Genomic DNA, 24,261 nt, shown 5'->3' on the forward strand with positions numbered 1-24,261 from the left:
ATCATTAAGTATTACAAGCCATTGATAACAAATTCCTTAACACTTTTATTTAAAGTTTTGAGTTCCAAATTCTATCTCTCTGCCTCTCCTCTTCTTCCTGAGACAGTAAGCAATAAGATATAGATCATACATGTACAATTATGTAAAATATTTCCATATGAGTCATTTTATATAAGAATACTAGATTAAAAGAAAAAAATGAAAGAAATAAAAGTGAAAAATAGCATGCTTCCATCAATATTCAAACTATATCAGTTCTTTCGCTGGAGGTGGATAGTATGCTTCTTCATTAGTCCTTTGGGATTGTCTTAGATCATTGTTAAATCTTTCCAGATCTTTCTGAAATCATCCTGTTTGTCATTTCTTATAGCACAATATATTCCATTACAATCATATGCTACAATTTGTTTAGTTATTTCTCAATTGATGGGTATTCCTTTGAGTTCCAATTCTTAGCCATCACACAAAAAAAAAAGCTGCTAAAATATTTTTGAACACATAAAGCCTTTTCCCTTTTTCTGGATGTTTTTTGTGATATAGAGCTAGTAGCAGTATTACTGGATCAAAGGGTATACACAGGGGGCAGCTAGATGGTGCAGTGAATAGAGCACCAACCCTGGAGTCAGGAGGACCTGAGTTCAAATTCAGTCTCAGATCTAGTTGTGACCTTGGGCAAGTCACTTAATCCCATTGCCTTGCAAACAATAAAAAAAAAAATCACCATTAAGGGTATATACAGAGGCAGCTAAGTGGTGCAGTAGATAGAGCACCAATCCTGGAGTCAGGAGTACCGGAGTTCAAATCCGACCTCAGATACTTAATTACCTAGCTGTGTGGCCTTGGGCAAGCCACTTAACCCCATTGCCTTGCCAAAAAAAAAGGGGGGGGGAAATATACAGATTTATAGCTCTTTGGACATAGTTACAAATTGCTCTCCAGAATGATTGGATCAATTTACAATACCATCAATAATGTATGAGTGTGCCAGTTTTTCCACATTCTTTCCAACATTTATCATTTTCCTTTTTTGTCATATTAGCCAATCTGATAGGTGTGACATACTACCTCAGAGTTGTTTTAGTTTTCATTTATGTAATAAATGTGATTTTTTAAGCATTTTTATTTGCTTATAGTTGGTTTTGATTTCTTTGTCTACAAAATGCCTGCTCATATCCTTTGCATCGTCCACCTTTGTAACCCCACCTATGAATCATTTAACTCAAATTCAAATTGATTCAATCAAAGCAGGTTCAGAAAACTCACATGGTTGCAGACTAATCTATCAGCTGAAAATTTTTATTACCATGTCTCAGTGAAGAAATAATGAGGAGGAGCTCACCCACCTCCTCATTAAAATGTCTACCAATTGGGATTGTCTTACCTTTGCAAGGGAGGTCCAAATGATGTACTGACTAGACCAATTAGAAGGAAGACATATTAAATTTAAAGACTCTGTCAGCCCTCACTCATCATCTTTAATCACTTAGAGATTCCATTGACCCAATGTATCGATTGCCGCTAAACTGATTAATAAACCAATCCTACTTAAACCATTGTCTCTTGGTTTACCTTAATTTTCAAAACGTAAAATTAAGAATACAATCCCAAAACTCCAGCTCTTACCTCATTTTCCTTTAAAAACTATATATGATATAGAGTGAGGTATTTGTAATATACAAATACCTTGACTGTGTATGTAGAGACGAGACTATTGATTAATGGAGAGAATACTGAATGTGCCTCTCTGTACCTGTGTAAAGAATTTACCAATTAGGCCCCTGAGGTCTTCAAGGAGAAAGAAACAAGGACACTCCAGGGAGGAGAGTCTTGCTTGAGACTCTAGAGACTGTTGGAATTAACCTTTGAAAGGGACTGTTCTTTATCTCCTATTCCAAGATTGATGGTGATCTTTTGTGAAAGGGATAAGGTGAAGACTATAATATAAGTAAACTAAGGACTTTGTTGTTGTTTGATCATTTCAGTTACATCTAACTCTTTGTGAACCTATTTTGGGCTTTCTTGGCAATGATACCAGAGTGGTTTTGCACTTACTAGCTGTGTGACCCTGGGCAAGTCCCTTAACTCTTTGCCTCAGTTCCTTATCTGTATTATGAGCTGGAGAAGGAAATGGCAAAATAATCCAGTATCTCTGCCACAAAACTCTCCAAGTAGGGTCATAAAGAGCAGAACAGCAACTTTTTTTTTTAAGGTTTTTGCAAGGCAATGGAGTTAAGTGGCTTGCCCAAGGCCACACAGCTAGGTAATTATTAAGTGTCTGAGGCCTCATTTGAACTCAAGTACTCCTGACTCCAGGGCCAGCGCTCTATCCACTGCGCCACCTAGGCTTCCCCATACAGCAACTTTCTAATATCAGATCCAGATCTCCATCTACTGAGCCACCTAGCTGTGTTAACAGCAGTAATGCAGAGGGCAACTGTTGACTTGCCCCTCCCAGGTCCAAAGGGAGAAGACAAGAAAGGAGTGATGAATGAGTTGTAAAGATTGGTCTTATGGCTGGAGCTCACCTGTGCTTTTGGAGCGTGGGAAAAAAGAAGGTGCGGCAGGGAGTGCGGAATCCAATCCCTTTCTCTTTGACCTCTTTTTGAACACATTTCTGAGTTCATTCCTTTATTCAGTGATCAGTTGTTGGCTTGTTGTTTTTAATTGACCTCATTTTTATTTTGCATAAACATGTGGAATGAACCTAGACACATATATTCATGATATCCCTTTGTTTGGGTGTAAATGTAAGTGGGTGTTTTAGCCACTTAGGATTTTGACTGGGAAGCTCTGAGCTATCTTTTATTAGATAATCCTTCTCTAGTAGAAGACTGATGCCATAGGTCATTTATCTATTCCACAAGTTAAACCAGTGCCAGATCTAATGGGCCCTGTTCTTTCACTGGTTAAACTAAAATCAACCAATCTCCAAGCATTTATTAATGTGCCATTTATTAATGAGAGTATAGAAGTATAAAAGAACAAAACAATCCCCTTTCTCTGGAGTTTATGTTTCTACTCAGGGAAAAAACAAGGATATGTAAAAATAATGTGTGGTTATAAATCCATGTGATTGTATGCATATGTACAACTCAGTCTCGCCTTTCCTCAATCTGCCTCATTTCTGTGGATGCCACCATACATCTAGTCACCCAATCTTAGGACTTTAGAGGGAAGTAAGCTAGATTGGTACAGTAGATAGAGCACTGACCTTGGAGTCAAGAGGACAGGAGTTTGATTACAGCTTCAGACATATGCCACTTATTAGCTGTGTGACCTTGGGCAAGTCACTTAACCCTGATTGCCTGGCATCCAGGGATATCTCCAGTCATCCTAATTTAAGAAGGAAGAGATGAGATTCCTGACCCACATGAAAAGTTGGTGAGAAGGATCCAATGGGGACACTAGCCCATCATGGGCTATCTCCAACACTGGGAAGGACCTGTATCAGGACCTTAGGGGGATAGGATTGCACCCCTCCTTTGTTTCCAGATTTTTAGCTCACTTGTGCCTTTCGGGGACATGCCAAAGCATCCTAAGGCATCTCCCAGGCTGCAGGAAGTAGAAGATCCATCCGTGAGCACAAAGCATGCTTCCTCCTGATTCCCATCTTTAGCTGCCCAACCTTCACAATGACCTCATCATAGAGCTCAAAGTAGCCTCACAAGTGAGACCATTGTTTCATGAGTCCTGACGCCCTCTACTATGCCACAGACTTGTGTGTGGTGTATTTCTCAGCAAAGCACCTCATGGTGGTATCATGATCCATTGAAAAGAATCTTCAATTTAGAATTAGAAGATCTGGGTTTGATCTCACCTCTCCCACTTAAAAGCCATGTGACCTTGGGCAAGTCATTTCATTTTTTCTGATCCTCTGTAAAAAAGAGGATGAGACCAGAAAAACTTCCAAGGTCCCTTCTAGCTCTAATTCTATGATTTTATCTGCAAGAAAGAGTGACTCCTGGCAAAGACCCAGCCTAAGGCATAGAGATATTATCTGAAAGAATTTCAGTAACTTATTATCACCCACACCAACCAAGAGAACCTTCAGACAACCCATCAACTTAACCCATGAGCTCATGGAGTCACAAGCAGGAAGAAATCTTGGAGTCATCTCTCTCTAGTCCAATCCCTTCAACTAATGGCGAAGAAAATGGAGACGGTCATAAGCCAGAATTCTAATCTCGTTCCATTGACTTTAAATTCAGACTTTTCCATAGCAGACCCACTGGGTGCTGTCCTAGAACAGGCTAGGCAGTAGGCAAATGTACCATTGTGGAAATTTTAATAGTGCTAACTTAGACTTTGACTGGGTTACAAATAGTTGTGTGAGCTGAGCAGAGTCATACCAGCACTAACATTCATCAGATGAGGACACTGGTACCCAAGAGCAAAGTGACAGGGCTGGGAAAGCTGTTTGACAGGCCACAGGCTTGAGTCAGAAGATCCCAGGAGAGATTCTGGCTCTGCCACCTTTCACTGCATCTTTTTTATTTATCTGCAACATGGGAATAATATAACTACCTCTCATGAACTGAGGATAATTCGATGTGATAATGGACATTAAAAAACTTCAAACACCATGTTAAACAATGGTTAATTTTTAACCCTAAACACCCAGATGGAGACCATTTCTACCTCCCCCTTGCAAGAAATCCTCAAATGGGGTCACAGAGTCGGAAATGACTAACAACAGTTCAGATCTGACTTTTTACTATCATTTTACGTATATATATATATATATATATTATATATATATATTGCATTATTTATTAGTTTTTTAAAAAATTGATTCTTTGACAAACAGCATCTCAAAAGAGCCTTTCCATTTACAAAGATCAGGCAAAGAGGTTGGCCCATGGAACCCTAAATAGCCATAATGTACAGCTTAGCTTTTATTTTTTAAAGTACGTAATATAGTTCCTACCAGTTTCTACTCTATGTAACAATGTTTTCCCTCCATCCCTCCTGCTGCTGTTTACAGATCACTCCACAAGCACTTATTAAGTGCCTACAGCACGCTAAGGGCGATAATAGCCACTGGGAATGGAAAGCTCAGAATGAAACATGAGAAGAGGAATTTGAAAGTACTTTGAAAAGCAAACAGTACAATTTATACACACAAGGAATCATTAGTTATTTTAAAGTTCTGGATCTCAGTTTCTCTTCTTCGGTAAAGTGGGAGGTGAAAGTCCAGCATTTAAGGGATCTGTTGTTGTTTTTAAAAGCAAGTAAAAGGGGCGGCTAGGTGGCTTAGTGGATAAAGCACGGGTCTTGGAGTCAGGAGTACCTGGGTTCAAATCTGGTCTCAGACACTTAATAATTACCTAGCTGTGTGGCCTTGGGCAAGCCACTTAACCACATTTGCCTTGCAAAAACCTAAAAAAATAAAAAAATAAAAGCAAGTAAAGGGGCAGTTAGGTGGCCAGTGGATAGAGCACTGGCCCGGCAGTCAGGAGGTCCTGAGTTCAAATCTGACCTCAGACACGTACTAATTGCCCAGCTGTGTGACTTTAGGCCAGTCACTTGACCCCATTGTCTTGCCAAAAGAAAAAAAAAAACCTAAAAGCAGGTAAAAAGTGACTACAACAATAGAGATGAAACTATTTCTACGAAGAGGCCAGATCTAGTAACCCATTTCCTTCTCTGAATAGGTGGGCTACTGTTAGGGCAAAATGTTGTGTATAACACAACATTTTCCATTGTGGGCGGAGGGGAGGTATAAAGGAAAAAAGGAATCTTTCTAAAATCTTTCTAAAATGACTGTGATATGGAAAATAAAACAGAAGTAAATTTTTTTTAGCTAATAATAGTCTGAGCTGGTTATACCTTAGACATGCCATTTCTACCAATATTCTTCTGCTTTTGTGACCACAGTTTGAACCAAACTGAAGATTCCCCAATTTGAGCAGAGTCCTAAAAAATTGACACAACCCTACTCAACACAATTTATTCCATGTTACAAATGAAGAAATTGAGACCCAGAGAGGTAAAGTAAGTTTTCAAAGTGACAAGGCCAGTCACTGTGACTCATCCTGGAACTTATAGCACGATCTGGGGGTCTTTCACCCTGAAATAGCCCTCTGCCACAACAGTCCCTCTTTACCCATTGACAAGTTTCTTTGGGGGTTTCCATTTTGGGGAGGAAGGCCCAGGCAACTCTATTTCTTTACTACTGTGCCTCAGTTTCTGTCTTCCCTAGAATTTTCCTTCTCACTCTGCAATGTCCCTTTACCACTAAAGTGCCCTTTTTCCATTGGGGAGTTCCTGCATTTGGGGGATGGACCCAAAATGACCATGCTTCTTCATTTCCCTCTTGCCATGCTGCTTGACTCTCTAGAACTTGCCCCCGTGCCCCTGTATGGGTAGCTTAGTCTCTCTTCCCTCCCTCCCCAGCTCCCTTTTATGAGTTGGCTTTACCAAGGTAAATCTCAAGGATTTACCTCCTTGAGAACAGAACATGGTCTTTCTGTTTGTATTCACACACCCAGAGCTTAGGACAGGGCTTGACCAAGGCTGGGATCCGGGACTCTTGACTCCTAGGTGGGGGCTCTTTAGTCCCCTTTAAATCTGCAGCCCACTTGTGTTCCAGAAAATCAGAATCAGAAAAACCAGCAGAACCAGCCTTAGAGCTTCCTGGCTAGGGTGGAGCCAAAAGTCCCATTTCTGACTTGGTGAACCATGAGGAAGCGTAACTACACAGCATGCCTCAGAGCTGGTGCTGCCAGTGACATGACTTCCCCTGTCAGCTTGTAGAATGTTCTCAATGCAGTCCCCGATCACCCCCAAGAAACCTTCCACTAGAGCCACAACTAAGTGGGGCAACAAGGGCTTCCTACCATGGTGATGAAATCTGGACATTTTCAGTTCTTCAACGTCATGGAAGCAACTGAGCTAGTAAGAATAACTCATTTTGTTTTTTGCAAGGCAAATGGGATTAAGTGACTCCCCCAAAGCTACACAGCTAGGTAATTATTAAGTGTTTGAGGCCATATTTGAACCCAGGTCCTCCTGACTCCAGGGCCGGTGCTCTATCCACTGTGCCACCTAGCTGCCCCAAGAATAACTAATTTTAAAAGAGGTTTTCTTTCCCTCAATAGCTTCCATGTCACAGCTGGGCTCTTGGTCTACCCATTGGCCCAGCTGACCCTTCTCCCTTCTCTTTGGCTTCTCCAGTAACTTTTGAGGACACATTTTGGGCTCCCTTCTCTGGGCCCTTTCTCTACTACTTGCCCTAGTAGGGAAAACTGTCTAGTTAACCATTCTGCCTCTCACCTGGTAATGGAATAGTCAAAAAAAAACCTTGGTTTGCCCCCATGTGGAGTCCAGGCTTGTTCTAGAAGCAAGGGATCTACTCCCTGAGTTGGAGGTAATCTTGAGAGCCTATTTACTTAGGAAGTAGAGGAGAAAGTGTCTCCTGCTAGGGTGGGATAGTTGGTAGCAACAATATAGCAGTGAAATACTCCCAAGAGAGGTTGCTGAGGGACCACAGCCTCTCACAGTTTAACTAATGTAGGGTCATCAGGCCTTTGTCCCAGGATGCTGAACTTAAAGGACACCCAATCAACACTTGAAGTCCTTTTCAGGTTATAAACAGCAGAACTTCGGACCTGGTTAACAAGAATTACTTAAAATAGGAAGCTACCCTGAAACTGTTACTTCCCTTCCCCATCCTGCCACTCCCCAGCCTGTCAGCAACCTCTCCAACAACAAATAGACCACTACCTCCCCAATGCCATGGGGCCAAATCCAGATGCCCTCCAACTAAGAGATCTTTCCTTACACTTTCCCCTGAGGATGGTTCCTGGTGGGTCCCTCAGGTGAAAAAATTCCTAGTTAAGATTCCATATAAAGAGTTCTTCATTAAATAAGCAGCCATCCCTTTCAAACTACTAGTGGCTATCCCTTGAGCTTGGCCGTAAGAATTTTAATTTCTTTATCTTCTCCTGTAGGTAACCTAAGTCAGCCTTCTCTGGGATGAGGGATGGGATCTGTGAGGGCAGATGGTAAATCAAAGAGAGACTGTGGACAAGGAAAACCCTACATGTGACAAGAGAGTGGTCATATGTTTCTGGTATCCCTACCAGAGGGAAGGGTCACCCCACTAGGAAAGAAAGGAGAGAAATGGTTCATCCAAAGCTAAGGAGATCTCAAGTATTATATAAGAGACCCAACACAGGCTGCCTATGTGAGCCAACATGTGATGCAGACTTCAGCATTGTCTCTTGGCAGCAGTTTTGGCTAAAGAAGGAACCCAGGCATGGCAGTCTTTGGCGGTTCTGGTCCAAGAGTGAAGCTGAATCTGAGAGAGGGGCCCTCAGGGCAGGGAGAGGGCTTTGGCCAGTCGGGGCCAAAACCAGCTCTTGGTGCAGGGGTTCGTATAATCACAGACTGTGATGAAGCGCAGGATGCTGGGGAATTCCTTCTTCATTGCCTTGTATTTGACAGGAATCAGACGCTTCTGGCGAGCCCCTGCAAAAGAGACAGGGTCAGGGCTGAGTTTTCTCTAGTGCTGTGCCTCCCCAGTCAGGGCCAGCATACCATAGGAGCTTAACAGTTGTTCGCTTAGAGATGTTTCCATCTGAAAGGCAATGGAGGGTGGACACAGCTCAAGGCAGGCATGCCCATGAGTGAGTGTGGCCATACACAACATAGACACAACCAGATTCCTGACTCAGGAAGGGAGGGGAGCACAGGCCAATGCTAGGTCCCTGACTTTGGCCTCCACTGCTCCACCCAACAATCCTGGCCTTAATGGTATCCCATCATTTGTACATCAACCCCTATCCCAGATCTCCAAAAGTCATGTCTCCCTTCATGGGGCAGTTGATAAGGTCCTACATGGAGGACCTCAGTCCTGGGCTAGCCTGGCCAGGGTGAGCAAGTAAATGAAAAGACGAAGCTGAACTCCAAGCAATGAAAAATCAAAATCAATAATGCTGCCAAGGACACAGAAGGACACAGAAGACTATACAAAGACATCTTGACATCAGGACTACTACTACTACAACTACTACTACTACTACTACTACTACTACTACTACTACTACCACCACTACTGCTGCCACTACTGTTGCCGCTGCTGTCGCTGCTGCTCCTCTCCTACTCCTGCTGCTACAGCTACTATTATTGACTACTGTTACAGAAGAACGCAGGGCCCCAACTTGCCTAACCCATTGTACTTCTCTGACCCTAGACCATGTCCATGTCTGAATCCCAGGACAAGCTTCCCCTGCTACACCCACTCTTCAGTTCTCTCTTCAGAAGCAGGAGCCAAACCAGAATTCCCATTGCTGTTGGAAAGGGCCCCACACCATGCTGCCTTCTGGCTGCACTGACCACTGTCTTCCCAGGCCAGAACTCCTTTCCCTTTTCTCTCCAATCTGGGTCTGTTCTGCATTAGAATGTAAGAGGGGAGGGACTCTTTTCTGTTAGTACCATAGTGCCTCTGACAATGGCTGTTCCATAACTGGTGCTTAATAAATTTATTTTCATTCACTCATTCTTTCATTCATTCAATATTAAGAGAATGGGAGGAGCAGGAGCTGAGGAGATCAAGAATCAAGAGAAACCAAACCAAGTAACCCAACTTGGCTTTCAGGGGCAATCAGAGACATCCATGCATATCCAAAATCCTGAATGCACTCATTGGGGCCTGACTGTACCTACTCCTCTCCTCATAGGGTTGCTTTGGCCAGAGCAGCCAGAGGTCCCAACAGCTGGGACGTGGAAGGGAAGAATGTGGACATCCCATCCATCAAAGTCGAGTTCTTCTCTTCCCAAGGCTTCTTGCCAGCCAGTTGGTGCCAGGATCTAGTATGCAGTAGGTGCTTAACTCAACAGATCAAAATTTTTATTAAGCCCCTAGGATGGGCCAGGAATTTTGTTTAATACTGAGGACCCAAACAAGATCAAATAAAAGAGTCTGAGAGACTGATCTATGGGTGTTTACATTCTAATGGAGGAAGACTACATCAAAAAAGGGAACTAAAAAGTAGGGTCCTGGGAGCTCATCTAACTGAATGAATGAATGAATGCGTATGGGATCTCCAAGGATGTTTTAATGAAGGCGAACAGGCAACCTCTCTCTCTGTTTCTGGCTCTCTCTCTCTCTCTCTCTCTCTTATACACACACACACACACACACACACACACACACACACACCTTTTCCCCCTCTAATTTGGTGCCCCACCCCTACTCACCCCCTTGGCCACGGAGGTTGCTTACCTGGGCACAGGCTAAGAGCAAATTTGGTCTGGAAGTCGCATTCATTGCTCTGCAGGTAGTCATCAGAAACAACAACAACCATCCGTCGACACCTGGAGAGAGGCAGAGACAGTCTGGAAGCAACAGGCGGCAGCTAGGTGGCTAGTCAGGAAGACCCCAGTTCAAGTCTGACCTTGGATATTAACTAGCTCTGGGATCCTGGTCAAGTCCTCGAGCCTGTTTTTGCCTCAGTTTTCCCAACTGTACAGTGGGCATAATAATAGCAGCTCCCTTACCAGGTGGTTGGAAGAGTTCAATGAGAAAAAAATTTGTTTCCATTACAGTGAGGATCTCTCAGGAAGAATCTGTTTACTGGTGAAACCCAAATGACCCATCACTTCCCAGCCTTAGAAAGGTTCTGAGACTGCCCCCCCCACATACAGCCTCATTATGTTAGAACTCGACCCCAGATTCTCCTAACCCTCAGTTCATTAAGTTGTACAGCCAGATGGTACAATGGATAGATAACCAGCCCTGGAATCAAGAGGACCTGAGTTCAAATCCAACCTCAGCCACTTGCCATTTACTAGCTGTGTGACTGTGGGCAAGTCACTTAACCCTGATTGCCTCATCCTGATTGCTATCTGGCCACTGGACCCAGATGGCTCCAGCTCCCCCGCATCCAATTCATATGCTTGTTATACAATCATCTCTCTGATGTCATGGTCTTCTTCGAGAACACAGATAAACATCATCATCGGAGCAATATGACAAACAACTCATTTGCCTCCAGATCCTCTTTGCTCTCCTTTCTACAATCATCTATTCACAACTAGGAACCATCTGCAGAGACTGTAAAGTGGGAGATTCAGAGCTTTCCAAAGTAGCTGCCTTAGGAGAAAAGGGGTTCCCCCTCACTCAAGGCTGATAGGCCACCTAGTGGTGTTCAAGTAGGGGGAAGGGGGTTGATTCAATGACCCCTGAGGTCTCTTCTAAAAAGGTCATTCTGTGACTGAAATGGGGAGGGCATGCATGACTATCCTCATTTTACAGAGGGGATATAATGCCATTCAAGGTCCCACAGAGATTCACAGCAGAGCAGAGATCAGAAGGGAAGTGTCTTCACTTAGGAAGCCAGGCTCTTGGACTCTTTTCGCTCTTCCAGATCTGCCCCCTTTTCCACTGACCTCTTCTCAATGAGCTCACTGGTGATGGACCAGACACAGGTGCCAGGCAGGACATCCCTGTCTGACACACACAGCTTCAGTCGGCAATCTGTTTGCTCCAGGTGTTGGATCATCTCATGAACGAACTGGATGTCACTGGGACAGTAGCAGATGAAGGCATCAAAGTGTTCTGGCATTTGTCCTGGGGTGAGAGGAGATCAGAGGTCAAAGAACAGGAAACCAGGAGGTGGTGAACAAGAGAAGGTTGAAGGTAAACCCAGATCCCCACTGCCATCTTCCCATCAGCCCTTCTCCTGAGGTCACAAGGACAGAAAAAGGCAAATAGACATTCCTTTTGACCTCAAGTAAATCATTTAATCTCAATTTCAGCAACAATAAGAAAATTTGAAAAAAAGTGCCTTAAAAAAACCCAAAATGGTGGCATGGGTCAATTAAAAGTTTCTATTAATCAATACAATGATTCAGACAACTCTGAAGGACTTATGATGAAAAATGCTGTCCAAACCCAGAGGAGGAGCCTGAATATAGATTGAAACCAATTTTTTTTTTGCTTTCTTTAAATCTGCCCTCTTTCCCAACCTAATATGAAAATGGATATTGCATAGATACTCATGTATAACTATATGACATTATTTGCCTTTTCCATGAGCAAGGAAATTTAGAACTCAAAATTTTAAAAATGAATGTTAAAAATTGTTTTTACAGGTAATTGGGGAAAATTAAAATACTAAATGAAAAAACAATGAAGAGCTTCGGCTAATCCAGAAATTGTGTTGGCTTTGGAATCATTTTTTTCTCATTCATCTATTAAATTCCATTCTGCTCAGATCATTGTTATAAGAAGTCTAGCATATCCCTGAGGATATGTGGTAGCTGGAGGAGTATGGGAGAGAAGTTGGCTTGGTTCTGTCAAAGATTATCTGCCAAGACAGCAGACCCCTTGTGGCTGATGGGTAGCTGCATTCGGGAAAGGCTCTTTTCCCCACCAGCCCCTGTTTCTCACTGCCCCATTACCTCGAGGGTCATCCAGAATGGTGATGCCCCAGTATTCTGGTGTTTGAGGGTTGCTGCTATCCACAGCAGGCACCTGCAGAGGCTTCTCTGCTTCCTCCTCCTGCTGCTTCTTCAGGTATTTTTTGCAGTCCTCGTCTGGGAGGAGAGAGACAAAGCAGGCCTATTGTAGTTTCTGTACTTTTCCCTCTCTGGATACTGTCACTCCTTTCCCAGAACTCCTTAATCTACTAAAATCACCTTCTCAGGTGATCTTCTCCAGTGACTGGGTCTATAGCTTGCTGTTTACCTGTGGTCTCTGCTCATAGAATGGAAGCTTCCTGAAGGTAGGGCTGGGGGTTTGATAGCCTTAGTACTTAGTACAGAACTAAATTGCTAGCTAGTAGTAGATCCAACCCTTCATGATTCAGCTCAAATTCTACTCTCTGCATGAAGTTTTTCCAAGTCTCAATTTCAGCTCATAGGGAACATTTTCCCCCTGAAATCACCTCCCATTTATACTGCAGATAGATATCTTAGCCTTGGAGTTAGGAGGATGGGAGTTCAAATCCTGCTGCAGACACTTGACATTTATTAGCCATGTGACTTTGGGCAAGTCTCTTCACCCTGATTCCTCACATCCAGGGCTACCTCCAGTTGTCCATATCTGGCCCCTGGACCCAGATGGCTCCAGAGGACAAAGTGAAGAAGGTGACTTAGTATAACCCCCCTCCTCAAATCTAATTCATGTTCTTGTCATGGCATCACTTCCATGATGTCATGGTCTTCTTTGATATCATCTGATATCTTGTTTGTTCCTAATCACTTATACACATTCAATTCCTTGACATCAGGGACAATTTTTGCCTTTCTCTATTATCCCAGATCTAGCAATCCCCAATACTCCAGGCTATCCCCCTGTCTTAGTTCTACCCTCCTTCTATCCCTATAATCCTTGAGACAAACACATTGACGAAACAGAGTTGACAGAAATTAGACCTATGTATTGGGAGGCTATGTTGCAGTATGAAAAGAAGTAACTGGGTGACCTTAAGGAAGTCACCTCCCCTCTCTGGACCTCATCTATAAAATGAGGTGGACAAATTCAATGGTCTAAGCAACTTTCCACTTTTAACATTCAGAGACCCAGAATAAGCCTTTCCCTGGGAGTTCTGGTAAAAAAAATCCTAGGTTATACTCCAGTCCTGAAACATGTCTCCTGTCATTGTCCAGACAATGTAAACTCAGGAAGGGCAGATAGGTTAACAACCACCAGTATTGGAAACTGCCTACAGAAGAGAGGGCAGGATACCAGGAAAAGCACCAGGGCTAATTGAGCAGCCAAATCAGGATGCGACCACAGCCCAGACTGCCCCCTCCACCTCTCCTCATTTTTTTGACTTAGCTCAAGAATTTGCTTTTTCAGGGCAGCTAGGTGGCACAGTGAATAGTGCACTGACCCTGGAGTCAGGAGGACCTGAGTTCAAATTTGACCTCAGACACTTAATACTTACTTAGCTGTGTGACCTTGGGCAAGTCACAACCCCATTTTTGAAAATTAAAAAAAATTCAAAGAATTTCCTTTTTCCTGTTTGTCCTGCCCTCACCTGCTAGTGTTGGCCTTCCTGAAATCACCTTGTATGGATTTAGCTTAACTTACATGTTTTGAATCATAGAATGGAAGCTCTTTGAAGGCAAGACTTTGAAAATCAAGGGCCTGCACAGAAATGAGCCTGAAGAGAGGCTCAATTAATGCTGATGGAATGAGGGTATGAGACAAGCTCTAAAATGCTTTTGGAATGCCCAGGGGGCCAAATAGAAAGGAGTCTGGGCTCTAAACGTGTAATGGGGTAATGAAAGAATGAGGGAAGTGAGGGATGAATGGTAGAAGAAGTGAAGTGAATGAAGCCGTGTCCCTGCAGTGAATGGGGATGAGCCTAGACTAGCTTTATCATTTGACAAGTTTTTCAATTACTTCAATTAGCATTTCTTTTTGTTCTGGACAATCCAAAATAAACCCAGCATAGAGTAAAATCACCTCAATGAAAAGCTGAAGCAATGAAACCACTTCCCATCCCAGTGTTTGAGACTCCTACTTAGATATCACACACACACACACACACACACACACACACACACACACACACACAGAGCCCCTCACCCTGTCTATATGGAAACATTCCCCATTTGCTGGTTTGTCTCATCCACGTGTATGACCAGATGCCTGTCCCTGAGGGCGGGCAGGCCCTTTGATTCATCTATATTGCTCTATGTCCAGAGCAGCAGTTGGTATGGGCACCTTCTGGCCATAATGAAGAGGACTGAACCCTGCCTCTGGACCCCATGCCCCTCCCAGCTGCTCTTGGGAGAACCCAGGGGCCAACCTCCCTTTCCTCCTGCTCAGAATCCTAGAGCCAGTATTGACACAAGCCTCTTCCTCACCCCAGCCCACGTGACCAGGAATGAAGTCCTACTGTTTCTGCCTCAGCAGGTCATCTCATTTCATGTCTTTATTCACCACTGCTATATATATGAGCTATAAGGAGCCTGAGAAAAGTGGGGCATTGTTTCTGTCCCTTCAGGTGGGCCAGCCTCTCTCCTCCTCTCTCCCCAGAAGCAGCGCCTTCTCTCTCCTGACAAGGACTCTCTGATTAGGCAGAAGGAACATGGTACCCCAAATACTGTGGATTGGGTAAATGACCACCATGGATCCAGCCAACAACACCAAGAGGCTATCAACACCTCTGTCACTTGGCCAGGAGCCAAGAACTTGTGGTTTGGGTTTTTTTTAAAAATATTTTGACAACTATATTTCAATATAATTCTCTTCCTTTGTAATCCTATGTATTTTATGCTTGATTCTGATTTTATGATTGGTTCTAGACTGTTGCCAAGGAGCCCATGGCACAAATGAAGAAGATCCCTTGAGTACCTTTCTGTCTCCCATTCAATTGCATTTGTCTTTATTACTTAACTTTCAGTCTTAACTACTTCATGGGAAGTAGGTAGTGCTAGAGTAGATAGAGCTCCAGTCCTGGAGACAGAAAGACTCGCTGTCCTGAGTTCACATCTGTCTGCAGATGCTTATTAGCTGTCATTTAGCCTTGTTTGCCTCAGTTTTCTCATCTATAAATAGAGAAGGAAATGGTAAACCATTTCAGTATCTTTGCCACAAAAACCCCAAAAGGGGGTCAAGAAGGGTGGGTCACAAAGAATGGAACATGACTAAAGGGAGTCCAGTACAACTTCTTCCTAGGTTTTATATAATGGTCACATCACAAAGGTGATGAGGCTTGTCCTTGGTCCATGAACTCACCCCAGGGGCTTAAAACTTTAGTTTAGCCAGTATTGCCTTTCACATTTTGCTATCTCTTATTGCCATAGGCTACTGTGATCTTGCTTGTCTTGTTACCTCTCATCTCTCCTCACTCCCCAATCTCATCTTCTTTGGGACTTGGTTGTGGATTCTATAAGCTCCAGGGTCACTCTTAGAAAAAAAAAAGTTTTTATCTTAATAATACTTTTTCCAATTACAAGTAAAGATAGTTTTCAACGTCAATTTTTATAAAATTTGAATTCCAAATTTTTCTGCCTCCCTCCCTTTTCTCCCCCCCAAGACAGCAAGCAATCTGATATAGGTCATAAATGCACAATCATGTTAAACACATTTCCAATTGTGAAAGGAGAATCAGAACAAAAGGAGGAAACCACAAGAAAGAAAAAGCAAAATAAAAAACAGCTCTACATTTATGACCCAGTCATCCGTCCTTCATATCAATGACAGACTGATCTGCCCTCAGACACTCTCCTGATTAATAACATTGACTCTGGTCAATAAAATTGACAGGTCCTGCAGGTCAATAATAATATTAATAATAATAATAATTGTTGTTATTATCATTATTATTAAAATAATACAGATTGCATTGATGTGGACTACTCTCACTGAGAAAACTCCCTCTACCAATGAAGATCTAGCAAATGTTTATTAACTGCCAGGTTAAAGGATGAAAATTTTAAGCTCAGAGTTGCTGGGGAGGTACTGAGAAGCTATGGCTTGTCCAAGGTCACCCAGCGAACATGTTTTTAAGAATGGATTCGAACCATATCTTCCTGACTCCTGGGCTGACTGTTCACTACATCTCCATTGCCACTCTCCACCTCAATGTTGCTTACAGGCTTTCAAACACAGCCTCCTCACCACTTCCACATGAAAGTGTGGCCATGTGTCAAGCAAGATCTCAAGTCATAAGATTTAAACTTTCACAGACTTAGAGAGAAGACAGCAGGGAGGGAGGAAAATGATCAGTGACTGGGCTTTTGAATCTTTTTGACACCCCACTCATGACATCTCTTCCTAGAAGCTTTTCTGATTCTCTTGACTAGATGTATTCCCTTTCTCCTCTGAGATCCCCTAGAAACTCTGACCCTCTCCTAGGACATAGTAAGCAATACAAGTATACTAGGAAATGTTTAACCAGCTCTCTGAAAAATTTCACACATTACACATTCTTAAGTTTAATTTTCATTATTGGCATTTTTCTCTATCCCACTAATCAATAGAACAAGCAGTCATGCCTTGATTTGGTAGCATTTGCTGATTTCTGAGGTATAAATGCTCAAACTGAAAGTTTAACAATCAGCTTTCAGAGCCCCTGTACTGCTCACTTTCCACTTATGCTTTGATTTACTGTGTTAACCTAAAGCAAAGATAATAAACACTTTTGATATAGGGATTTTCAGGATTGCAAAGAACTTTACAGACATGCCTTCATTGGGGATACCTATTCCATCCTTGGGCATTTCTCTGATTGTCCATCCCCCATGCTTGGCATATTCTGCCTCCTTCTCATCTCTGCCTCCTTGACTTCCCTGGTTTTCTTCAAGTTGCAAAGAAAGTGACCCAACTGACTTCAGACTATAACCAAATTTTAGACTCCAATGTGAAAGGATGATTTCTAAGCACTAGGAAGGAACACTGGTGATCTCTGAGTCAGCTTGGGTTCGTTCAAAAACAAGCCTTACCAGTCAGCTTCCTTCTCTGACAAGGTTACATTTCTGGATTTCTAAGCCTGGGATTTTAGGATGTCATCTCAGAGTCTCTTATTTATAGTATCTTTGTGGGTAATATGGAAAGATGTGGACTGGTTGAAAGTGCCTTTAGGTAACCTGAGAATTAATGGTACCCAAAAAAGGCTGATTAATGGGGTCTAGGTTAACATTTTAGGAAGTCTTTAAGGAATCTGTTCTTTTTCCAGGTAGTTAATAAAATACTTAGAAAGTTCCTTGATCAATTTCCTTGACCAACACTGAATAACAGAATCAGGATCTCAGATCAGAATCATGGACCGAATCCAAGGGAGATGTTCTGTGGAAATGAGATTACACTGGATTTGCTTGGTCTCAAGTACTTGGAGCACTTGGTAAAAGTAAAAGATACACAATTATAAAGGACACAGCTCCTCTCAGCAGTTCAGTGAACAAGGACAAATTTGAAAGATTTGTGATGGAAAATGCTATCCACATCCAGAGGAATAACTATAGACTCTAAATGCAGAGCAAAATAGACTATGTTCACTTTTTAAAACTTGTTTTATTTTTTTTCTTTCTTTCTCATAGTCCCCCACCTTGAGTTCTGATTCTTCTTTCACAATCTAACTGATATGAAAATATATTAAATACAAATATACATGAAAAACCTATCTCAGATTATTAGATGCCATGAAGGAGGAAGGGAAGGGAGAGAGAAAATTGTGGCTTACAAAATGATGAATGTTAAAAATTATCTTTGCATGTAATTAGAAAAAATAAAATAAAACAACACCAACAAAAAGAAAGTTAAAGATACAGATTTCTGTCAGATAGTCCTTGGAGTCATCCAAAACTAGAAGTGGGCTGCCTCCATAACCAATGAACTCTCCAAGTAGAATCTCAATGTCGGGGAGCTTGTGAGGATTTCTGCTCAGATATGTGTTAGAAGGTAAGCTCCTTGGGGGCAGGTATTATTTTGGATTTGTGTTTTTAGTCATTGTGTCCATTTAGTATAGTGGCTTTCATACAGTAGGTGTTGAATAAATGCTTTCTTGATTGAACTGAAGAAGTTATAAGGACCTTTTGAAGCCTGTGATCATACTTATATAAGTTGCTTGTGACTGGATTATTTCACCCCTTTAAGATTCAGTGTCCTCATCTGTAAAACGGAGAGTAAAAATACCTAAGATCAAATGAGATCATGTCTACAAGGTACTTTAAAGAGTAAAAAGGGTGATAGAAATGACAATTGAGTCAACAAGCATTTATTAAGAGCCTGCTGCATGCAGAAACTTTGCTAAGCCCTGGGGATACAAAGAAAGATAAACCCCAGGCCCTTCCCCCACCCAAGAAGCCCACAGTCTAAAAGAGGAGACAAAGAGCATGGACAAACCAGATCTAAGCAAAATGGGAATTGAAGATAATCTCAGAGGGAAGGCGCAAGCATTAAGGGGGAGGGATGGAGAACCTGGAAAGGCTTCTGGCAGGAGGGAGAGTTCTAGTTGGGACTTGGAGGAAGCCAAGAAGGGGACATGAGGAGGGAGAGAGCATAACAGGCATAGGAAACAACTAGTGCAAAGTCCTGGAGTGTGGGATGCAGAAACAGTAAAAAAAGCCAGCGTTACTAGATTCCAAATTGCATAGAGGGGAGGATGCTATAAAGAGTGCGGAAAGATAGGGTGAGGTAACAAAGGGTTTTGTATCCCAAACAGCAGAGTTTATATTTGGTACCACCATCATTACTGATACCACCATCACCATCACCGCCATCATCACCAACATCACCACCATCACCATCACCACCTCTACCATCATCAATGAGCTCCTCAAAGTGTCCATCCGAAGGCAAGAGAACTACTAGCCAAGAATTCTGAACTGGGCAGGGGTTTGGTCTAAATGACCTCTTGGGTAATTTCCAGCTCTAAGACCCTATGACTATATCTTTCTTCAGGTCACTAAATGACCTTTTCAACTCAAGCTAAAGGGGGGACAGCTAGGTGACACAGTGGATAGAGCACTGGCCCTGGAGTCAAGAGTACCTGAGTTCAAATCCAACCTCAAGCAGTTAATAATTACCTAGCTTGTGTGACCTTGCATAAGTCAATTAACCCTACTGCCTTGCCAAAAAAAAAACTCATACTCAACTCAAGCTAATGTTCAATGCAAACTTGTCTATTCTCTTTCTCTTTTCCTAACATATTCTGCTCCTCAGAAATTTTCCAGATCCAATTCTATATATGAATATGTATAGAATATATATATGACTATATATGAATATATATAGAATAGCATATATATATATATTTATAAAATGACTGTACATGTAGTTCACAGGAGATTCCTAATTTTAAGACCAAGTGAGAGATCTAAAGAACCTGCAGGAAAATAGGGACCTATAGAGAAGAGTTCAAAATCATGGATGATGGAGATGATGCAGCATAAAAAGCACTAGGTTTAGGCTTCTAAGACCTGGGTTCAAATCTTGCCTCTATTGCTTCTGACCTGGGTAACTGGGGACAAGGCACTTTCTTTCCCTCCTGGGGCCTCGGTATTTTCATCTATAAAATGGAGTTGACCTAGATATACTGTCTGGTCCCATCCAGTTTTAGGTGTCCTACCTGTGCTCTACAAAGGCTACCCACTTCCCTGAACTCCATCGGAGGGCAAAGCAGGTTTTTTTAGAAGGATCTCCTTGGCAGGCTGCTGAAGCATTCTCAGAATTATGCTCTTAAATCATGGAAGGAAGCATTAAATTTCAGCTAAAGGGTTGGGAAAATGAAACTATATATATTTTTCCCTATCTATATTCAGAAACCTCCTGAAATTTATCCACAGAGAGCCTTGGGAGCCCATGAACACCATATTAAGAGCTCCTGTGTCAGAAGGATCCGTTTTTTAGAGCAGTCCATGACAAATCAAGTCAAATTCAGAACCATCTATTAGTATGCCATTTCATGGGCCAAGCACTGAAAAGGAAAGCTACTGGCGACTTCATCCTCTAGATCAGTAAACCCACTTCCTTCCTGTCTAAGCCCAATCAGCACCACAAACTGTCTAATCCCTGTCCTGGAGGTCTACAGGGAAAGGAAATCGTTGCTAGGGCAGATCTGTGCCCAGGCCTCAGTGACCCGTTCTATTCCATCCTTTCCAGCAGATTGCTACATCATCGCTGTCATCCCTACACGAATCTTCAGTCCCTCCCTTCCAGCTCCGTCTCTCCTGCCTACAAACATGTCCACATTTCCTCCATCCCCAAAAGCCCTCACTTGGTTCAACTATCTCTACTTCCTGTCGCCCAGTAGTTCCCTCCCATTTGTGACGAAATCCCCAATGCTTCTGCTTTCCTCTCGCTCCCACTACTTTTCTGCAAAGTGCTTTCTGACACATCAGTAGATTGAAAATCTTCTCTCCAAAGTTCCTAATGCACTCTTAATTGCTTAAATTCAATAACCTTTTCTCAGTTCCTATCTCTTTGACCTCTCTGCAGCCTTGGGCACTATCAATCGCTCTTGATATTCTCTTACATTTAGGTTTCATTACAACTGGTTCTTTGACCTGTCTGATGGCTTCTTTCTCTGTCCTTTGCTGGATCCTCATTCAGGTCAGGACCCATAAGGATGGATACATATCCCTGCAGGTGTATCATGGGACCTCTAATCTTCTCCCTGTAGACTTTCACTTGGTGATGTCCTCAGCTCCTTGGGCTACAATTCTGCTCTCCGGGCAGGCCATTCTCATTTCTATTTGTCAGCAATAACCTCTCTCCTGACTTCCATTTTCTCATCTCCAACTGTGAACTGGATATCTCAAGCTGGATGTACCACAGGCAGCTGAAACTCAGGTTATCCAAAATGGAGTTCTTCTCCTTCCTCTCTAACTCTCCTATCCTTCCAATTTCCCCTTTTCTGTCAAAGAAAGGTAGCCCATCTTCCCACTCATGCAGACTCGATCTGGGTAGCATCCTTAATTCCGCATTCTCGCCACCTCCTAGATCCAAGTATTGGCTAGTTGTATCCATTTTTTTGCTCCCATCTCTCTTCTATGCCTCCTTCTTCCCTCTGACACAGAAAGCACCTTGATGCGGACCGTCATCTTCTGAGCTACTGCAAAGGGCTGCTGGCTGGTTTCCCCGATTCGAGTCCCTTCCCAATTCAGGGAATTGTCTAACTGAATTTCCAGAATGCAGGTCTGACCATATGATACCACACACCCCATCTCAGTACGCTCCAGTGGCTCCCTCTTACCACTAGCATCAAGTAAAAAGCTTTCTGATTAGTCCTTCATAACCCAGTCCCTTCTGACCTTTGCAGGCCTCTTAGACCCCTCCACATATTGTGTTCCAGTGGAGATGGCCTCTATTTCCACTTGTCCCTGGGTGTCCCCCAAGCCTGGAACTCTCTCTTTGCTCATTTCAGCTTCCTCCCTCACCTGACTTCCTTCAAATCTCAGCTAACACTCTGCCTTTCCAATGTGAGGCCCTTCCCTCTGGGAATAGCCCCAACGTGTCCTACAGGCAGCCTGTTTGCATGTTGTCTCCTTTAGACTACGAGTTCCTTCAGAACAAGGACTTTTTGCCTTTCTTTCTATGCCAAGTAGGAGCTTCATGAACGCCAACTGACTGGCTTGCTTTAGGGCTCCAGAGGCCAAGAACCATGATCTAAGGGGGGGGGTGTCTCCTTTGTATCTGTGTGTGCAGATGGGGGGGGAGGGGAGGATCCTATTGGAGCCTAAGTTCTCCAGAAGGTAGAAGCTGCCCATAGCTGTGGCGGCTGAAGGGGCTGGGGTCAAGGAGAGGCAGTGAAAGGAGTGAGGAGGGCTGGCCAGCATCAGGACCAACGGGGAGGGAACTCGAAGGAAAATCGGCAAGCACTGAAAGTTACATTTGGGGCAACTGAGGTCAAAAAGGGAAATGATTTGCCCAAAGATGTTCATGCATGAGTGGCCAGGCCTGGACCCAAAGTGTGTTTTCTGATGCCCATGACAGTGGGAAGTAATGGCTGGGGGATGCTGCGGTCAGACAGAGGCCCCCCCTTTCTGACCGCTCCAGGCCTCTTCCACCTGGCTCCCTCCACACACTGGGGTCCAGGGGCACCGACCCCCACCAGCGTGGCCCGGCGGACAGCAGCAAGCAAAGGAAAGGACCCTACTAGGAAGGGACAGTGAGAGGAAGACTGGCGGGGTAAGGGCGGCGGCCCAGGGGGCCAGGGACGCGTGGCCGGCCAGGCGGGACCCAGGGGGGCGGCCGGGGCCCCTCGCAGCCCTTACCGATGCTGGGCCGCAGGTCCTGGAGCACGTCGAACCGCTCCAGCTTGGCCAGCAGCTCCAGCAGGCGGCCCACGCTGGCCGCCTCGCGCTTCTGCCAGGCGTCCAGGAGGCGGCCCGTGGGGTCGGGCTGGCCCTGCAGGTGCACGATCTCCAGGTAGTCGAAGCCCAGCTCCTCGGCCAGCGCGGCCCAGTGGGCCGCCACCGGGGTGGCCGGGTTCAGGTAGAGGGACAGGCGGCTCCGCACCCTGAAGTTGAGGGCCACCAGCGGCACGTCGGACGGGAGCGGGCCCGGGGCCGCGGCGGGGGCCGGGGCCGGGGCCGGGGCCGGGGCCGGGGCCGTGGCCGTGGCGGCTCGGCTGGGCCCGGGGCCGGGGCCGGGGCCGGGAGCCGGGCTGGCCATGGCGCGCTGGGCTCGGGCTCGGCTTCCAACTACTTCCCCATCGGGCGCCTCCTCCTCCTCCTCTCCCTCCTCCTCCTCCTCCCCCTCCTCTTCCCGTCCGCTTTCACTTTCTCGGGGCGCCCCGCCCCGCCCGCTGCCCCGGCCCGGCCCCCCCCCCCACCCCACGGACCCGCTGCACGGTGGAGCCGTCCTGCCCTGATGCCCTCTCCCCTCGGAGTGGGGGGGTCCTGGGCAGAGGAGGAGCCCCTGACCCAATCTCCGCGCCTGACAGCCACTTTGGGGCTCCCTGCCCAAGCCCCGCGTTATTCTGAGTCAGGCGGAGGAGAGGAGCTCGATGCGGGAAAAGCCCAGCCCTGGCCGGGTAAGGCCGAGGCGGGGAGGGGGGCCAGGAGGCCTTGGCCTTGGCAGCTCGGCCAGCCCCCTCCCCAACTCGGGCTGGGCTGGAGCGCCGCTCGGCCGGATGGGCTTTCTGCCCAGGGAAGGGCCCGCCGGCCTCCCTGCCTCCTGCCGTCCGTCTCGAAGGACATGGGGGGGGGGGAACCTCTGGAGGCCTTGGGAGGTGGGAGGGATCCCTTGGGAGAGCCCTAGCCCAGCCCAGATCCGAGCACCGATTGCCTTCCAAGCTCCCCTCCTGCCCCCGGCCCCCAAGACGGATGCACCGGTCTTAATGGGGCAACAAGCACTTATTAAACTCCTCCGGGATACCATGTAGCTCTATGTAGCATAATGCATACAATCCAGATACAGGTAAGTGTGGCCAGCGCTGTAAACGATGAAATGATCCCGGATCGAGCTGAGCACGCGTCATTTCATGCGACCTAATATACCAGGAATAAGCAAAGACGTAGGAAACACTGTGACAGAAGGTAGTGAGGGAAGGAAGACTGCCGGGTGGGGCCATGGGAAAGGCCTCTTGCAATACTTAAGATGGATCCTGAAGAACCTAAGTAAGCGATTATCAAAAAAGGGACAAGAAGAGAAGAAACTTTTTCAAGGGTTTCCTGTACAAATATGATCTCGTTTAATTTGTCCATCACAACAGTCCTATTAAGATGCCCATTTTGCAGTTGAAGAAACTGAGGCAGAGGTTAAGTGACCTGCCAGGGGCACACAACTAGGAAGTGTATGAGATGCTCTGCATGGAGTCCACATCTGCATTCCAGATGTGGGGGACAGCCTGT

The 24,261-nt window shown here is 44.7% G+C and overlaps 1 protein-coding gene across 1 annotated transcript; it reads right to left on the bottom strand.

Moving 5' to 3' along the window:
• Window positions 1-234: 234 nt before the first annotated feature.
• MYD88 (MYD88 innate immune signal transduction adaptor) lies at window positions 235-23,080 on the bottom strand. The gene is made up of 5 exons (XM_074199068.1): window positions 22,681-23,080; window positions 12,409-12,543; window positions 11,395-11,575; window positions 10,229-10,320; window positions 235-8,472 (listed from the first exon to the last, which is right to left on the bottom strand). The coding sequence occupies exons 1-5, from the start codon at window positions 23,078-23,080 to the stop codon at window positions 8,318-8,320; spliced, it is 963 nt and encodes a 320-aa protein (XP_074055169.1). The 3' UTR covers window positions 235-8,317.
• Between the last annotated feature and the right edge of the window lie 1,181 nt (window positions 23,081-24,261).

Source organism: Macrotis lagotis, chromosome 8, assembly GCF_037893015.1.
Source record: "Macrotis lagotis isolate mMagLag1 chromosome 8, bilby.v1.9.chrom.fasta, whole genome shotgun sequence".
Taxonomy (NCBI): Eukaryota; Metazoa; Chordata; class Mammalia; order Peramelemorphia; family Peramelidae; genus Macrotis; species Macrotis lagotis.